The following is a 17,553-nucleotide window of genomic DNA, read 5'->3' as shown; positions in this document are numbered from 1 at the left end:
TAATACCCTTTTGTTTCGCCCTTATGAAAAAGAAAATTAAGACACGTGTCACACAAGTATGAAAAAGTGTAACTGGGCCGTTCTCCTGCTGTTCCAGGCCCACGCGCAAACGGTTGCTTACCTTTGAAGCAAAGTCGGGAAATGACATGCTTTCATGGATAATACTTACCTTCTATTTCATCTTCAGGATTCTTTTTCTTTTTTTGGATCAATTACTGTTGTATGCTGGAGAGTTGAAAAAATGACGAGAAAATGTTGAGTTTTGAAAAAACACTAACAAATGCTACTTTAACAAAAAAGAACTTTTTAGGACGAAAATACCCCTAACCTTACTTTATCTCTCTCTTCTTTGTTTTTACACTTTATCTTCTCCGGCGATAAAAACCTTCTTCTCCGGCGATAAAAGCCTTCTTCTCCGGCGAAACATCTTCATTTCTCCGGCGTATGCTCATTTGTCTTGAGAGGTTAGAAGGAATTCTCTAGAGACGCCCCTTTCTCATTTTCTTTTTCTTCCTCCAAATATCCAAAATCTCATTATCTTTGTAAGTATTTTCCCTTTTCTAGTGGCTGTAGCCAAAATCAATTGTCCAAAGAGCTTTCACTAGGCAAAAGGGTAGTGGAAGCCAAAATGGTACTCGAAGCAAAATGTAAGTTAGGCAAAAATGATAGTCGAAGCCCAAAAAATGCTAGTTGAAGCCAAAAAAAAGTTACTCCAAGCCAAAAATGATAGTCGAAGAAAAAAAAATGATAGTTGAAACCAACAAATATTTCTCGAAGCTAAAATATATTAGTTAAAGACGAAAAAAGTTCCAAATGTTACTGGAATTTAAAAGTTTTAGTCGCAACCAAAAACATGTTAGTCGAAGCAAAAAAACCAGTTATTCGAAGCCTAAAAAACTTTAATCGAAGCGAAAAACACAACAGCGAATGTTACAGGAAACACATTTTTCACTTCGACCAAGTAAATTTTGGCTTCGATTATCCTGTTTTGGCTTCGAGTACCTGTTTTTGCGTTGAGAAGAAGAGGGGGAGATTTCTGAAAATAACTAATCATTTGATGTCCATTTAATAGCACAAAAATGATGAACATATGACTTTGCCATAGCATCTCTTTTACAAGTTTAGAAGTTAAGAGAGGTAGTGGAGTTTTCCATTAGCCACAGTAACACAACAAAAAATTATCAAATGAGGTTTCTCAACATGTCCATAATCCAATTTCTCCTTCTCATCTTCCCATTCTATTTTATTCCTCTGCTCACATGACGATATAAACACTGATAGATCGGTGCTCTTGGCTTTCAAGAAAGTCATAGTTGTTGATCTTCAGAATTCCTCAGGACAAAGGAGCATCCGCTGCCAGAGAAATGAGATGTTTCGCCGGAGAAGAAGGCTTCTATCGCCGGAAAATCTCATCGTTTCACACAAAATGCGTCGGAGTAAAACCTAGAAATGAAAGAGTGTAAAACCTGCAAGTAAAAGAGTAAAATGGTAAAACCAAGAAGAGAAAGATTAAAGTAAGTTGAGGGTTATTTTCGTCCCTAGCAACCTTTCTTTTAATAAAGTAGCATTTGTTAGTGTTTTTTCAAAACTCAACATTTTCTCGTCATTTTTTCAACTCTCCAGCATGCAACAGTAATTGATCCTTTTTTTTTTCACATTTTTTAGTATTTGAACTTGGGTTGAATCAGCTGGGTTCAGGTTGAGCCCGACCTCAGTTGCACCACCAATCTTTTATTTTAGGATAAATATGAGGAAATGTTATCAGCACTACAGTATTTTGATGAACTCACTCCTCACTTTATTAAAAGTACGGTATGGTCCACACCATAAGATGATCCAAACCGTCCATTAGATGGGCCACAACCTAAATAGCTCATGCCTCAAAATTCATTTCCATAAGTTGATCCTAACCGTCCGATCCGTAAGTTAGAGTGTTGATCCTAACCCTCCTACGGAAATAATTTTTTGGGTCACAACCTATTTAGGCTGTGGCCCATCTAATGGACGGTTTGGATCATCTTATGGGGCGGGCCATACAGTACTTTTAATTAAGCGAGGAGTGCCCTCATCAAAATGTAGTGCTGATAGCATTTCCCTAAATATAACTAGTTGCGCCACAGACAATAGCTGGCTCGCTCTAAAAAAGTATTATTAACAAGGGGAATGCTAGATTCATAGGCGCCCTGCAAAAGAAGGGGGCAACGTAAATAGGCCATGCCCATAGGATAATGCTCAACCAGTGAAGATCCAACATAGGGCTACCAGATAAACCAAAGATGCCCACTCCAGAACATTGACATAAACACAATAGGGAGCGACCTCATTGTAATATACAATGTGGCACCCCCATTACAACATAATGGGTCTTATATTAATCCAAAGGGTTTATTTTTCGTTCATTAAAATGTGAATTTTTGAGCGTCCAACAACAAAATTCACATATTATATGTTACGAGTGGATTGTTGGTCTGCCCTACTGAAGCTGATCAAGAGATAAAACTCCCACTGCCATCGAATGCTGGAAAAGTCATTCAATATCTAAGGAGAACGCTGAAAATATGTATAGAAAAAAAGCAGAGATATAGACCCTGTTTTGATTGGGAGAAAAATATTTCTGCTTCTGAAAATTTATCCTTTTCTTTACTTGGGACAACCACCTCTAATGTATTTATGTCTACTCTTTTACATTAGAGGGGGCTGTCCCAACTCCCAAGTAGGGGGGGGGGGGGGGGGGATGGGATTATTATGAAATTTTGGTTGAGAAGGATCTTTCTTTGATCTTCACAGTTTGTCATAACCTCTTATAATTTGACCTTTTTATAGCCTTTCTTAAAGGGCAGTGATAAATCGACCCCCATGTGTCTTTCTCTCTCCTCTGGGTTAGAGAGAGAAAGACACATGGGGGTCGATTTATCACTCCCCTTCTTAAATGGGGCTAAGATAGGTAATCTACCTATTTATCAATCGATTCTTCTCCTTTATCTTAATGGGCAATCAACTCTCCAATTGATCACTTTATTTCAGTAGACCTATGACATTTAAACACAAGAAGTCCATATATGGTTTGCGAGAGGTAAGGGCTGTATTGTATTCTTTCGAAAGGTGTACATTGACACAGTTCTTAAAACACATGGAATATAATTTTGTGCATTAAATGAAGCACCAATTAATAAAAGGGACAAAATTAGCCCAGCCTTGACCAATGACCTGAGAACAATGAGTAAAAGAGAGTGGCAAACATTTTATAATTTTAATAGTTGGTGGCCTGATACACACAAGTACCCACGTCTCTGGATATTAGTTTTGTTGTAGTCATTTTGGGGTCTTATCAATAGAATCATTGGGTGGCAGCGAAGAAGGAAATGCAATATTCACAGAGAACTCAAGATTTTATGCTAGCACAAAACAAGGTCTAAGATTTTAGTTTCAATATGCATTTCTTTGAAAATCCTATAAATTCACAAAAATTTATGAAAAAAATGTGTAAATGACCGGCATATAAATTCACAAGCAATTCATATAAATATAATGATGTAATATATAGCGGTATAACATACCACTGATATACTAAATGGCAATAAAAGATTTTTTAAATAATTTTTATTTTATTAAAGAATAATAAAAAATATTGTGAAAGAATATAAAACATTTTGGCCATTTCTGGACGCCACGAATTTTTTTTTCATGATAAATTAGTGTCACCAAGTGGTGCAAGAGGGGCACGATTGAGATGAGGGTGAGAAGTGGCTAAAAATCAGAAGAAAGTTGATCCTATTTTGATTAGAGATTTTTGTTTCCTGATTTTTAGCCACTTCACCCTCCCTACCTGTCTCTCACCACTTGGAAACACTAGTTTATCATGAAAAAAAATAAAAATCATGAAAGGCACAGAGGTGGAAAGTTGAAGAAGAGTTCCTCGAATTTCTTTTCCTAACAAACTAGGCAAGAATGCCAAAATTTCTTAAGCTCAACCCAACATCTCTTTATTTGAGATTTTTTTAGAGTTTTTCTCGAGAAAATTAAAAGGAATATTGTGTTCAAAAGTGTAATTAATGATCTATATTTATCAAACAATAATAATAAACCACTCAGAATCAAAGCAGAACTAAAGAATTGAAATTAAAATGAATTGTGTGCAGTTAATTGTGCCTCCAAACGAACTGAGTTTCAGACAGTAGAGTGGATGCCCGGTCGCTGGGACAGCAGGTTGTCCGTTCTAGTTTGGAAAACCATGTGTCTTTCACAAATTGATTGAAGGGAGGCTTTTAGAAAGGGCCTTTCAAGAGGGTAAGATCTTTTTGAAGATATTGTATTCGTGAAAGTATGTTAATCATCGGGTTAATTCCTATAAACAAGATAGCAAGTGTTTGTAGCCAGGAATGGAAGAGACCATCTACCTGATACTTTGTGTGTATTGTTAGGCCTAAAATCGGTAACAGGTTATGGTAGGGCTGGGTGATCCGGGCTAACGAGCCACGGCTGAATGGCTGGTTGAGTCCTGCGCTGCACAGAGTACAGACAAGAAAGAAGAGGGTCAGAGGACCAACCCGGAGTGATACTCCGGACGGGCGCTTCGACACTCAAGTCAGTATGAGCAGGAGTGTAGAGCAATGTCAGAGCAAAAAGCTTAGAGTTTTGGTTCTCAGATTTCCAGGACCCTCACCTTAGCACAAGTGAAGGCTATTTATAGTGATTCTGAGCCACCTGTCTGGGACAGGTGGTAGTTTTGAGCCAGGTGGTGGCCTCTGTATGGACCAGGTTTCATGCCTAAGGAGGGCAGGTGGAGGTCCCTGATTGGTCCAGGTGTCACACCTAGTGGAGACAGGTGTTGGCCTTCCAACGGTCCTTGTGAGGGCCACGTGCCAGAAGCTAATTGGATGCTGAGTTCGGACCCCTCAGTGCTGAGTCCGGATTGCTGAGTCCGGATTCCCTCAGTGCTGAGTCCGGACCCTATCAGTTGCCCCCTGGTTCTTCAAGCCATGAAAGTGGCTAGAAGAAGCAAAGAGAAGGTAAAGACAGCGTCAGGCCAGCCTTAAGACCTCCAGGCAGCTGAGGCCGGGCTCAGACTCAGCTAGGAGAAATAGTGGCTGGACAGGAGACTCCTGGCGCCCTGGCCTGGCCTTGGCGTTTGGCCTCAAGGAGTACGGCCGGGCAGAAGGCATTCGACTATCCAGCAAGGCTGAATTTTTGACCAGAGGCCTGGGCGGCCAGGGGTCCTGGACGTCCTTGGTTCAGGAAGTCATGTGGTCCTGCTCGGCTAAGGCTGTGAACGGCCAGCCGGGCAGGTCTTTGCTGGTAAAACCTTTTGTAGCCTAGCGCTTTTGTCGTCTAGCGAACGCGCCATATCCTGTCCGGACAGCCGGACAGGTCTTTGTCTTTTGAATTATCCTGTCCGGACAGCCGGACAGGTCTTTGTCCTTTTGAATTATCCGGTCCGGACATCCGGACAGGTCTTTTGTCGTCTAGCGCTTTTGTCGTCTAGCGAACGCGCCATATCCTGTCCGGACAGCCGGACATGTCTTTTGTCGTCTTGAATTATCCTGTCCGGACAGCCGGACAGGTCTTTATCCTCTAAATTATCCTGTCCGGACAGCCGGACAGGTCCTTTGTCTTTTGAATGCTCCATATCCTGTCCGGACAGCCGGACAGGTCCTTTGTCGGCTAGCGCTTTTGTCGTCTAGCGAACGCGCCATATCCTGTCCGGACAGCCGGACAGGTCTTTTGTCGTCTAGCGCTTTTGTCGTCTAGCGAACGCGCCATATCCTGTCCGGACAGCCGGACAGGTCTTTATCCTCTAAATTATCCTGTCCGGACAGCCGGACAGGTCCTTTGTCTTTTGAATGCTCCATATCCTGTCCGGACAGCCGGACAGGTCCTTTGTCGGCTAGCGCTTTTGTCGTCTAGCGAACGCGCCATATCCTGTCCGGACAGCCGGACAGGTCTTTTGTCGTCTAGCGCTTTTGTCGTCTAGCGAACGCGCCATATCCTGTCCGGACAGCCGGACAGGTCTTTGTCTTTTGAATTATCCTGTCCGGACAGCCGGACAGGTCTTTTGTCGCCTAGCGCTTTTGTCGTCTAGCGAACGCGCCATATCCTGTCCGGACAGCCGGACAGGTCTTTTGTCTTTTGAATGCGCCATATCCTGTCCGGACAGCCGGACAGGTCTTTTGTCTTTTGAATGCGCCATATCCTGTCCGGACAGCCGGACAGGTCTTTTGTCGCCTAGCGCTTTTGTCGCCTAGCGAACGCGCCATATCCTGTCCGGACAGCCGGACAGGTCTTTGTCTTTCGAATGCGCCATATCCTGTCCGGAAAGCCGGACAGGTCTTTTGTCTTCTGGCGCTTTGGGACCTGTGCCTTGTATTTAATGCAGGCGGCGCATTTAATGCGAGCGGCGCATTTAATGCGAGCGGCGCATTTAATGCGGAAGGCGACGTGGCGCACTCCGGCTGGCGGAAATGGGCGGGATTTTTCCCGCTCTTCCCAGCTTCTCTATAAATACAGGAGTTTACTCTTCATTTCTTACTTTTCATCTTTTACTCTCCTCCTCTTCTGTTCGGCTGCTCAAGTTTTCTGCCCGCTTCGGATCAGTGAGCCCGGAGGTCCTCGTCCAACACTCCAGTTCGGTAATCTTTTTTAGCTTTTAGCCTTTCTTTTCTTTTTTTCCTTTTTATGTCTAGCACTAGTTCGGAGACGGACTCCAGTTCAAAGGAGTCCGGTTCGACCAGTACCGCATCGGGGTCCGAGGCATCGGAGAGGGCGGTTCCGGCCTCACCTATAGTGGAGGCCGGTGTTGAGGGCGAAGAGCTAGTGATCATAATAGACGAGGAGAGCGGTGAGGAAATGAGTGTGGACTTAGACACAATCCCGGCCTGTGGGGACGGACCGGACCGGGTAGAAACCAGCGACGATGATGAGGACGTCGAAGCGGCAGTCCCTCAATCGTCGCGCATGCCAGTCGAGGTGATAGCGGAGGCACAGATGGAAGCCAACCCGCAGTATAACATCGGGGCCCTATACGAGGTGAACCATCTGTGGCCGAACAGGCTTCAGATCGTCAGGGACAAATACTGTATTCCTAGCCGGTACATTCTGAGGGCGGCTGTCGAAGGGGATCGGGCCAGCAACGATAGCGCAGACCTCTGCGTGTATGAGGAGGCCTTCCGGGCCGGGCTTAGGCTCCCCTTCCACCCCTTCTTTGCGGATGCACTGAATTACTACGGGCTGGCAGTTACACAGGTCGTCCCGAACTCTTGGAGGACACTGATCGGCTTCTTGTACCTTCTTGAAGTCCGGCTCCGTAGGAACCCCACCGTGCCCGTCTTCAGGATGTGTGCGCACCTGAAGAGGCATAAGGACGGCGGCTGGATCTACATTAGCCAGAGGCCTGAAATGAAAATGATCACTGGGATACCTTCTTCCATTCACACATGGAAGAACAGGTTCTTCTATGTAAAGGACACCGCGCCGGGCTCGCAGTGGCCGTTCTCATTACAATGGAGAACGCCGGACACTCGCCGCCTTAGTAAAAAACCAGCTCTCGAAGACTATGACCATATGACCTTCGCTCTGATCAAAGAAGAGCTCAAGCTAGGTCCAGTTCACTGCTCAGAGTTCGAAGAAGAGGCCGAGCTGGTCGCACTCGGGGTCAGTCGTGCGACGCCGGCACGTACGTAGATACTATAGGATAGCATTTATTTTTCTGAAGTATTTTTCAACTTTCATATTGCTGACTGCGCTCCGTTCTCTTTTGCAGAAATGGTGAAGCAGATGTCCCTTTTGGACAGAATCAAGCAGTCTTCGGGCGCGTCCCCAGCGCAGGAGCAGCCCCAAACAAAGGGCAAGAAGAGGAAGGTGCCGGAGTCGACCCCACCGATGGTCGCGCTGGCTAAGCCTCTTAAAAGCAGCCGGGCGACGCATAAGCTTGCCCTATCGAGCCGGGCAGACACCACGGGTCAGACCTCCAAGTCCGGAGCGGCGACGGGGTCAAAGCACGGCGGGGCAGTACTGGGTATGCCGGCTACGGCATCGGTTGGAGGCGACAACGTCTTAATACGAATATGAATACTGAATACAAATACATTTTTTGTTCAACTGTCTGTACAGCATTCTTATTTCGCATTATTTCTGTGCTGCATCGAGAACCGAGCTGGGAATATGTGAAGTTGGTTTCCACTGCGGGCATCCTGGCTGGAACTGATCTCCAAGCCACTAGGATGAGCCGGAGTGCACCACTGCTGCTCGTCCTAAGTCTGCGAGAACCGAGCTGGAAGCTAGGTACTCAAACAATTAGGAAATATTTGAAGGTGGTTTCCACTGCGGGCGTCCTGGCTGGAACTGATCTCCAAGCCACTAGGATGAGCCGGAGTGCACCACTGATGCTCGTCCTAAGTCTGCGAGAACGAGCTGGAAGCTTGGTACTCAAACACTTAGGAAATATTTGAAGGTGGTTTCCACTGCGGGCGTCCTGGCTGGAACTGATCTCCAAGCCACTAGGATGAGCCGGAGTGCACCACTGCTGCTCGTCCTAAGTCTGCGAGAACCGAGCTGGAAGCTAGGTACTCAAACACTTAGGAAATATTTGAAGGTGGTTTCCACTGCGGGCGTCCTGGCTGGAACTGATCTCCAAGCCACTAGGATGAGCCGGAGTGCACCACTGATGCTCGTCCTAAGTCTGCGAGAACCGAGCTGGAAGCTTGGTACTCAAACACTTAGGAAATATTTGAAGGTGGTTTCCACTGCGGGCGTCCTGGCTGGAACTGATCTCCAAGCCACTAGGATGAGCCGGAGTGCATCACTGCTGCGGGAGCTTTCTCCCCTCTGAACAGGTCGAGAAACCTCGACGGGGTGTTGCTGGAGTGCGGGAGCCGCATTCCTGAACTGCGCGACTACCGCGGTCATTTCCTGAAAAAGAGCCCTCATCTCCCTCGGGGTCGGGGTGGGGTCTGAACGGTCCGAGTGGGGCGAAGTCCGCTCCACGGCCGCCCCGACCTCCACCTGCGAGGCCAGACGCTCACTTCGTCCTTCACGGGGGGCCGTAGCCCGAGTAGCCCGAGAAGTCGGAGGTGCTCGCTTGCCGGTCTGTCCTACCATTTTTATCTGGGTGAGATTTTCGAACAGCTTTTTGTTGCGTGGTCCCACGGATGGCGCCAAATCTGTTAGGCCTAAAATCGGTAACAGGTTATGGTAGGGCTGGGTGATCCGGGCTAACGAGCCACGGCTGAATGGCTGGTTGAGTCCTGCGCTGCACAGAGTACAGACAAGAAAGAAGAGGGTCAGAGGACCAACCCGGAGTGATACTCCGGACGGGCGCTTCGACACTCAAGTCAGTATGAGCAGGAGTGTAGAGCAATGTCAGAGCAAAAAGCTTAGAGTTTTGGTTCTCAGATTTCCAGGACCCTCACCTTAGCACAAGTGAAGGCTATTTATAGTGATGATGAAAAGTAAGAAATGAAGAGTAAACTCCTGTATTTATAGAGAAGCTGGGAAGAGCGGGAAAAATCCCGCCCATTTCCGCCAGCCGGAGTGCGCCACGTCGCCTTCCGCATTAAATGCGCCGCTCGCATTAAATGCGCCGCCTGCATTAAACACAAGGCACAGGTCCCAAAGCGCCAGAAGACAAAAGACCTGTCCGGCTTTCCGGACAGGATATGGCGCATTCGAAAGACAAAGACCTGTCCGGCTGTCCGGACAGGATATGGCGCGTTCGCTAGGCGACAAAAGCGCTAGGCGACAAAAGACCTGTCCGGCTGTCCGGACAGGATATGGCGCATTCAAAAGACAAAAGACCTGTCCGGCTGTCCGGACAGGATATGGCGCGTTCGCTAGACGACAAAAGCGCTAGGCGACAAAAGACCTGTCCGGCTGTCCGGACAGGATAATTCAAAAGACAAAGACCTGTCCGGCTGTCCGGACAGGATATGGCGCGTTCGCTAGACGACAAAAGCGCTAGACGACAAAAGACCTATCCGGCTGTCCGGACAGGATATGGCGCGTTCGCTAGACGACAAAAGCGCTAGCCGACAAAGGACCTGTCCGGCTGTCCGGACAGGATATGGAGCATTCAAAAGACAAAGGACCTGTCCGGCTGTCCGGACAGGATAATTTAGAGGATAAAGACCTGTCCGGCTGTCCGGACAGGATAATTCAAGACGACAAAAGACCTGTCCGGCTGTCCGGACAGGATATGGCGCGTTCGCTAGACGACAAAAGTATTTTTCAACTTTCATATTGCTGACTGCGCTCCGTTCTCTTTTGCAGAAATGGTGAAGCAGATGTCCCTTTTGGACAGAATCAAGCAGTCTTCGGGCGCGTCCCCAGCGCAGGAGCAGCCCCAAACAAAGGGCAAGAAGAGGAAGGTGCCGGAGTCGACCCCGCCGATGGTCGCGCTGGCTAAGCCTCTTAAAAGCAGCCGGGCGACGCATAAGCTTGCCCTATCGAGCCGGGCAGACACCACGGGTCAGACCTCCAAGTCCGGAGCGGCGACGGGGTCAAAGCACGGCGGGGCAGTACTGGGTATGCCGGCTACGGCATCGGTTGGAGGCGACAACGTCTTCCGCCCGAACTGGGCCGTGCAGAAAACGGACACCGGCCTGGGGGATACCCGGGTGGCCGCAGAGTTGATGTACAAGGGTGTCCTCGCCCGCGACCGGCTAGCAGTCGAAAAAGAGGTGCCGGAGACCTGCGAAGCGGCAATCAGCTCCGCCCTCTATCAACTCCAGGTGTACTCAAGGGATATGGCCAAGAAGCGATATCTCTTCTCTGAGACGATCACAAGGATCGAGTCCGAAAAGGCCCAGCTCCAGAAGGAGAACGGCGAGCTTAATGAAGCCGTCCAGATCAAAGAGGCCGAGCTCAACAGCTTGCAGGACGAACTGCAGAGGGTCAAAAACCAGGCCGTGCAGGATCTCCTGAGTGCGGCTGAGAGGGCCGGAAGGAAGGAAAAGGCGGCCGTGGAGAAGGCCGTGAAGGAAACTGAGGAGAAGAAGGAGGCCCAGCACTTCGACTTAGGCCTCCAGGCCTACAGGGCGGGTTTCCTTCTCTGCTCCGAGCAGGCGAAGAAGATTCACCCCGACATCTCCTTGGACGGACTAACCGTCCCGTATGCACCTCCAGAGGATGAGGAAGATGAGGAGGAAGACGAACCGGACTCCTCCCGGCCTATTGAGGTGGATGCGGAGGTGACTGTGGCCACCGTCTCCTTGGCGGAGGGTGGCGAGCTTGCAGCCCTCACTCCCGCAGAGGTCGTCACCGAGGTGGTGGCCGACGAGGAGGCCTGATCGGCAGCCTTCTTTCTTTTTTGATGATACGTTTTTTGTTTGCAAAGTTGGTAACGCCTATTCTTTGTAAGCCAGCTCGGCGAAGAGAGCAATTTTGTAATACGAATATGAATACTGAATACAAATACATTTTTTGTTCAACTGTCTGTACAGCATTCTTATTTCGCATTATTTCTGTGCTGCATCGAGAACCGAGCTGGGAATATGTGAAGTTGGTTTCCACTGCGGGCATCCTGGCTGGAACTGATCTCCAAGCCACTAGGATGAGCCGGAGTGCACCACTGCTGCTCGTCCTAAGTCTGCGAGAACCGAGCTGGAAGCTAGGTACTCAAACACTTAGGAAATATTTGAAGGTGGTTTCCACTGCGGGCGTCCTGGCTGGAACTGATCTCCAAGCCACTAGGATGAGCCGGAGTGCACCACTGATGCTCGTCCTAAGTCTGCGAGAACGAGCTGGAAGCTTGGTACTCAAACACTTAGGAAATATTTGAAGGTGGTTTCCACTGCGGGCGTCCTGGCTGGAACTGATCTCCAAGCCACTAGGATGAGCCGGAGTGCACCACTGCTGCTCGTCCTAAGTCTGCGAGAACCGAGCTGGAAGCTAGGTACTCAAACACTTAGGAAATATTTGAAGGTGGTTTCCACTGCGGGCGTCCTGGCTGGAACTGATCTCCAAGCCACTAGGATGAGCCGGAGTGCACCACTGATGCTCGTCCTAAGTCTGCGAGAATCGAGCTGGAAGCTTGGTACTCAAACACTTAGGAAATATTTGAAGGTGGTTTCCACTGCGGGCGTCCTGGCTGGAACTGATCTCCAAGCCACTAGGATGAGCCGGAGTGCATCACTGCTGCGGGAGCTTTCTCCCCTCTGAACAGGTCGAGAAACCTCGACGGGGTGTTGCTGGAGTGCGGGAGCCGCATTCCTGAACTGCGCGACTACCGCGGTCATTTCCTGAAAAAGAGCCCTCATCTCCCTCGGGGTCGGGGTGGGGTCTGAACGGTCCGAGTGGGGCGAAGTCCGCTCCACGGCCGCCCCGACCTTCACCTGCGAGGCCAGACGCTCACTTCGTCCTTCACGGGGGGCCGTAGCCCGAGTAGCCCGAGAAGTCGGAGGTGCTCGCTTGCCGGTCTGTCCTACCATTTTTATCTGGGTGAGATTTTCGAACAGCTTTTTGTTGCGTGGTCCCACGGATGGCGCCAAATCTGTTAGGCCTAAAATCGGTAACAGGTTATGGTAGGGCTGGGTGATCCGGGCTAACGAGCCACGGCTGAATGGCTGGTTGAGTCCTGCGCTGCACAGAGTACAGACAAGAAAGAAGAGGGTCAGAGGACCAACCCGGAGTGATACTCCGGACGGGCGCTTCGACACTCAAGTCAGTATGAGCAGGAGTGTAGAGCAATGTCAGAGCAAAAAGCTTAGAGTTTTGGTTCTCAGATTTCCAGGACCCTCACCTTAGCACAAGTGAAGGCTATTTATAGTGATTCTGAGCCACCTGTCTGGGACAGGTGGTAGTTTTGAGCCAGGTGGTGGCCTCTGTATGGACCAGGTTTCATGCCTAAGGAGGGCAGGTGGAGGTCCCTGATTGGTCCAGGTGTCACACCTAGTGGAGACAGGTGTTGGCCTTCCAACGGTCCTTGTGAGGGCCACGTGCCAGAAGCTAATTGGATGCTGAGTTCGGACCCCTCAGTGCTGAGTCCGGATTGCTGAGTCCGGATTCCCTCAGTGCTGAGTCCGGACCCTATCATGTATATAATCTCGGATGAAGGCACCTCATATTCACGTATCTAATATTACTCTTTTTTAATTCCTTTGAGCACAACGGATCCTGTGCCTTCTTTGGAGCAGCTGCAAATGCAAGCTTGCCCCCACAACTCTGTCCTAGAAATCAGAAATTGGGTTAGATATATTCTCCCGTATAACTATTTCAACTAATAAATTTTAAAAATAATTTTATGGAAAGACCCAAGCATAACGGAGCACGTAGAATCTATCTAACAAATCCAAATTAGTCCCTTGTGGTTGCAAAACGGTATTGCTCATCCATGCAAAAGTGTGGTTTCTTCAAATTTTCAAATTCCATAATTCAGTATATGTTGAAATAGATAACCATAATAGAAGGGAAAAAAAAATTAAATCTTTGACAACACATACACAAAGACAAAGAATCATGCACCAAAATGGTGTCGAAAAATATGAATAGTTTAGGATGCTTATGATATATATATATATATATATATATATAGAGAGAGAGAGAGAGAGAGATACATATATTTTGAGAGAGAGAGAGTACCTTGTAACCAAATTAATCATCTCGGAAGAACAGTACATTCTCTTCCCAGTGTTGCTTGATGAGGTCTACAACTTTGACAGCCAAGGATTCATCTTCTGGATAATAAGCAATGGGGTCCGACAAGAGAGGAAGAGGAAGGTTCAGAGCACCTTCTAATGTTGCATGGAGACAGTATGCTGAGTAGGTAATATGGTAGCCACCTTCCTGAACAATCAGGAGGCGGCCATTGGTGTGAATATCAGCTATCTTACGTATTATTTGGCCAATCTTCCGATATCCTTCCATCGTCAGACACTGCCTTCCATTTGGATCAAACTGAAGGAAGGTGAAAGTAATGTTACTTATCTGATAATGAAAATCATATATCAACAAGACATGACAGAGGTGAGTCAAACATGCATTTTCTACAGTTTCACTACAGCAGACAGCTCTGAAATGTAGGGCCGATAAGCTTTGTTAACAAAGGTGAATGGAAATAACTAGAGAAAAATTTACAGAGAAGAAACTTCATAAAAACTTTGTTTTTACTGGCAATTACTAGCAGCATAGGGATAATTTGAATGCTACAATATACTGTATATGTGCTCTGTTTACGGCTTTCTCAAGGAAATTCTCAAAAGTTTACAAGGATTTCTATCTTCTTCATTTCAAATGGTAAATTATATATTAATGCATTAACTTACCGCACTAGAATCCTGGCCAACAACCATAACCATTAGCGCAGGGCCAAACTTTTGAACGGCTGGAACTACCAATTCATTCATTGCATACTCGTATCCTCGGTCTCCTGTTCCATTCGGTAAGGGGATATTCAGATTGAACCCAAAGCCTTTACCATCACCTAGTTCATCAATGGAACCTTTCTGAGGATGGGATGGGCCCCATGAACCATGATTCATATGAAGGGAGATTGTTAGGACACTATCTGAATGATAGAACCCTTCGGCTGTTCCATTGCCATAGTGGACATCAATGTCAATAACTGTGACTCGTTTGTAGCCAGAATCTAGAGCCAATTGAACTGCAAGACCAGCATTGTTTAGAAAACAATATCCATCGGCTTGAGTTGGTTGGGCATGATGACCTGGAGGACGTACTAAGGCATAGGCAATATTTCCATGTCCATCCAATATGTGTCTCATTGCCAACAGTGTGGTGCCGGCAGCAAGAAGGGAAGCATCCCATGAGCCAGGATTCAAAATAGTACCAGCACAAAGTGTCTTTCCACCAGCTGCATCAGCTTGCACAAGTTCATTTACATATTCTGGCATTTAACATGTGAAATAATATCAGGGTTAAACTTGTTGGATTATGCGGACACTTTAAATAAGTTCCACGCCCATGTCAGATACTTCAATATTAAGTGTAAAAGTGATATCTGCACATACATGTGCTATTATGACTTTGAATAATGTATTAATTAGTAAAACAAACTCAAAAGGCTTTCAGTAATGTATAATTAGTGAAACCAGCTCAAAAGACGAGCAATATATTAAAGTCAGAAATCATATCATAGACCAATTTAATTGCTAACTTGTTGGGGGTCAAATTATTGTAGAGAACAAACTAAACTTGGCCTGAAGCATACTCTATAGACCTAATCCCAGCGTTAAAGTCACCAGATCCAATAATCCTAAGAGGCTAGTTCTTGCAAGATCATTTGACAAATTAGCATAGCTGGTACTTGTCTTATTATATTGATGGAGACTGCACTCAGTTTGGTTTACAGTCATTTTCACAATAATACATGAAAGGGTCATTAAGACTTATAATAGGTGAAAAGACAGAGAAAAGAGGGTCCAACTATGTTGGAATAGTGATGCCATCATCAACAATTTTTTGGTGATCAGATTTCGCGATTAGTATGTACTCAAATAACTACTTTATATTCTCATCATTCCATGGACTAGATTATACATATGAACAAACACCACATCCATCACTAGCACAAATGGCATTTGTCTATCCCATAGTCTATAATTGTCTTCACCCCACATTGAGAAACATTTGTACCATTTGACTGTATGTATTTGCACTTTGTAGGACTTTGTAATTCATTGCAAAGTGACCTAAAATCCCAAAAAGATAGTAACAACCTCGTCTGCACCATCTATTTATTGCACTATGATCTCCGTTGTGATCCTGCTCAAGGGGCAATAATCTGGTATGACTCGCAGAAAAGCTCTGCATCTGCCCATTTGTGCTAGTGCTTAGTACCAACAAACATTGGCTCCCCACATGACTGCAACTGGCTACATATCGGAGAAGTCCATTTGCCTTAATACTCCTTAAGGCTAAATTATTACTTTCCTTATATCTGTGTTTTCTTTCGCTGAGATTGCAGCAGTGATATAGAGCCAGATGTGCAGCTGGTGTATGATTGTATGTGGCCCATCAATGATATGGCACAACCATCTACCTCTATAGCATGTGCAAGGGTTCATCTTGCCCCACCACTATGCACCCAGTCCATCTCTTTTTGGAGAAGATTGTCTATTAGCATATTAGTCCTTTGTAGGTGAAGGTGAATCAGAAACGATAAATACCTGAGGACAAACGATTACTCCTCTCGAATTACCAACATTTATTATAGATTTTTACACTGGTTATTCTAGATTTCCTCGTGGTTTCCTTCAGATTTTTAGTTGAAGGGATTTTCCCTCAGATTTCTAGCCTGAATTTCTAATCCAAACAAATGCAGCTTTCCATTTTTTTTTATCATCTGAAATTATTCTTCAAACATGAATACATAATCAAACAGTTAGAAACTAACAAGAAAATTTCCAAACTTTCATCTAAAATTTGTCTTCAAAAAGATCGATTCCAAAGAAACGGGAGGTAAAAGAAGATCCAAGTACCTGGAGTATGAAAGCGGAGCAATTCGGAAATCTGAGCGGATCTTCCTTGGTGCCAAGAGATGAATGTTGAAATAGGGCCTTTCATGAGGATTGAGACCATGTTCTTCACCCGATCTGAGTTTTCAGGGTGCTTCTCCAAAACCTCCAGAAACCCTGGATCTGAGCCGGTATCAAATACACCGGTCCCGGTGTCGTGATCGAGCATTCCGGCGTGCCAGAAGACATGGATGAGATTTGATTGTGAAGGAGAAAGAGATTCCGTGCTGGTAGATGAAGGGTTTTGTCCCTCCATTAATGAATTTATTCTAGCTTTCTAGGGTTTTCGGTTCTTCAGCTGTGTTGTTTCTCGTATTGTCTTCAGTCCTATCAAAACGCACCCCTGTTTTCTTACTAAAAACTCACTTGGACTTATCTTCAGTCCTATGCAAAACGCACCACTGTTTGCTTACTAATTTAACTGCTTGGTTGCCACATGCCTAGCATTCCCAGGGATTTCCCACATAAAAAAAAAGTGCACTTTTTGGTAACGATGGGTATTTGATTGCTAATTTAGCATCCAAATCACAAGAGAATACACGATAAGTTTCAGTGTTAGTAATTGCATGTGTGGTGACGTGGCATTAATGTCTCCTATTGATACTCTCCGAGCAAAACTTTTCAAAAAGTGAGGAATTTGACTTTGGAAAATTTTGCATTGTCTCTTTCGCTCTTCGTCCTCTATTTTCTATCCATATTGATAATGACACCCCCTCTCACTACTCTATGAGGTTGGCAACCAAGCACTACTTTATCACTATTCTACAAGGTAAATCCAAGCTAAATCAAACATTTGTCTCCTCCCTATTGGCTACTTATACCACTAATCTACAAGGTAAACCTGTATTCAAACAAACCTTTGAAATGAGCAAAATACCTTTACGAAAAGGGTAATTTCTCTTGATATTGCCACTGCCATGGTTTGTTAGTTGCACTAACTTAGCTTGTCCTTTTTTTAAAATTAGCTTATACGAGCCTTTTTGGGAACTGTAATAAAATTTAATGGCTTTTTTAATATTTAAATGACAAAGTTGAGGTAGCGCAATTATCAAAGCGCGGTAGCACCAACATCGATAGCCTAGACTAATTA

The 17,553-nt window shown here is 46.0% G+C and overlaps 1 protein-coding gene across 3 annotated transcripts; it reads right to left on the bottom strand.

Annotated features, from left to right (window-relative positions):
• Window positions 1-1,043: 1,043 nt before the first annotated feature.
• On the bottom strand, window positions 1,044-16,935 carry HDA08 (histone deacetylase 8). Of its 3 annotated transcripts, none has more exons than XM_077379503.1 (4): window positions 16,428-16,934; window positions 14,253-14,833; window positions 13,570-13,884; window positions 1,044-1,466 (listed from the first exon to the last, which is right to left on the bottom strand). In XM_077379503.1, the coding sequence occupies exons 1-3, from the start codon at window positions 16,717-16,719 to the stop codon at window positions 13,582-13,584; spliced, it is 1,176 nt and encodes a 391-aa protein (XP_077235618.1). In that variant the 5' UTR covers window positions 16,720-16,934; the 3' UTR covers window positions 1,044-1,466; window positions 13,570-13,581. The 3 variants fall into 3 exon arrangements, with proteins under 3 accessions (XP_077235618.1, XP_077235620.1, XP_077235619.1); XM_077379505.1 differs by lacking the exon at window positions 1,044-1,466 and adding an exon at window positions 10,216-13,152 and having other exon boundaries at window positions 16,428-16,935; XM_077379504.1 differs by lacking the exon at window positions 1,044-1,466 and adding an exon at window positions 10,217-13,157 and having other exon boundaries at window positions 16,428-16,935.
• Window positions 16,936-17,553: the final 618 nt, after the last annotated feature.

The sequence above is a fragment of the Tasmannia lanceolata genome, unplaced genomic scaffold (assembly GCF_043159265.1).
Source record: "Tasmannia lanceolata isolate RefF3 unplaced genomic scaffold, GAP_Taslan_0.1 ptg000005l, whole genome shotgun sequence".
Taxonomy (NCBI): Eukaryota; Viridiplantae; Streptophyta; class Magnoliopsida; order Canellales; family Winteraceae; genus Tasmannia; species Tasmannia lanceolata.
Note: the sequence above shows the minus strand (reverse complement) of the source record. Positions and strands in the feature narration are given on the sequence as shown.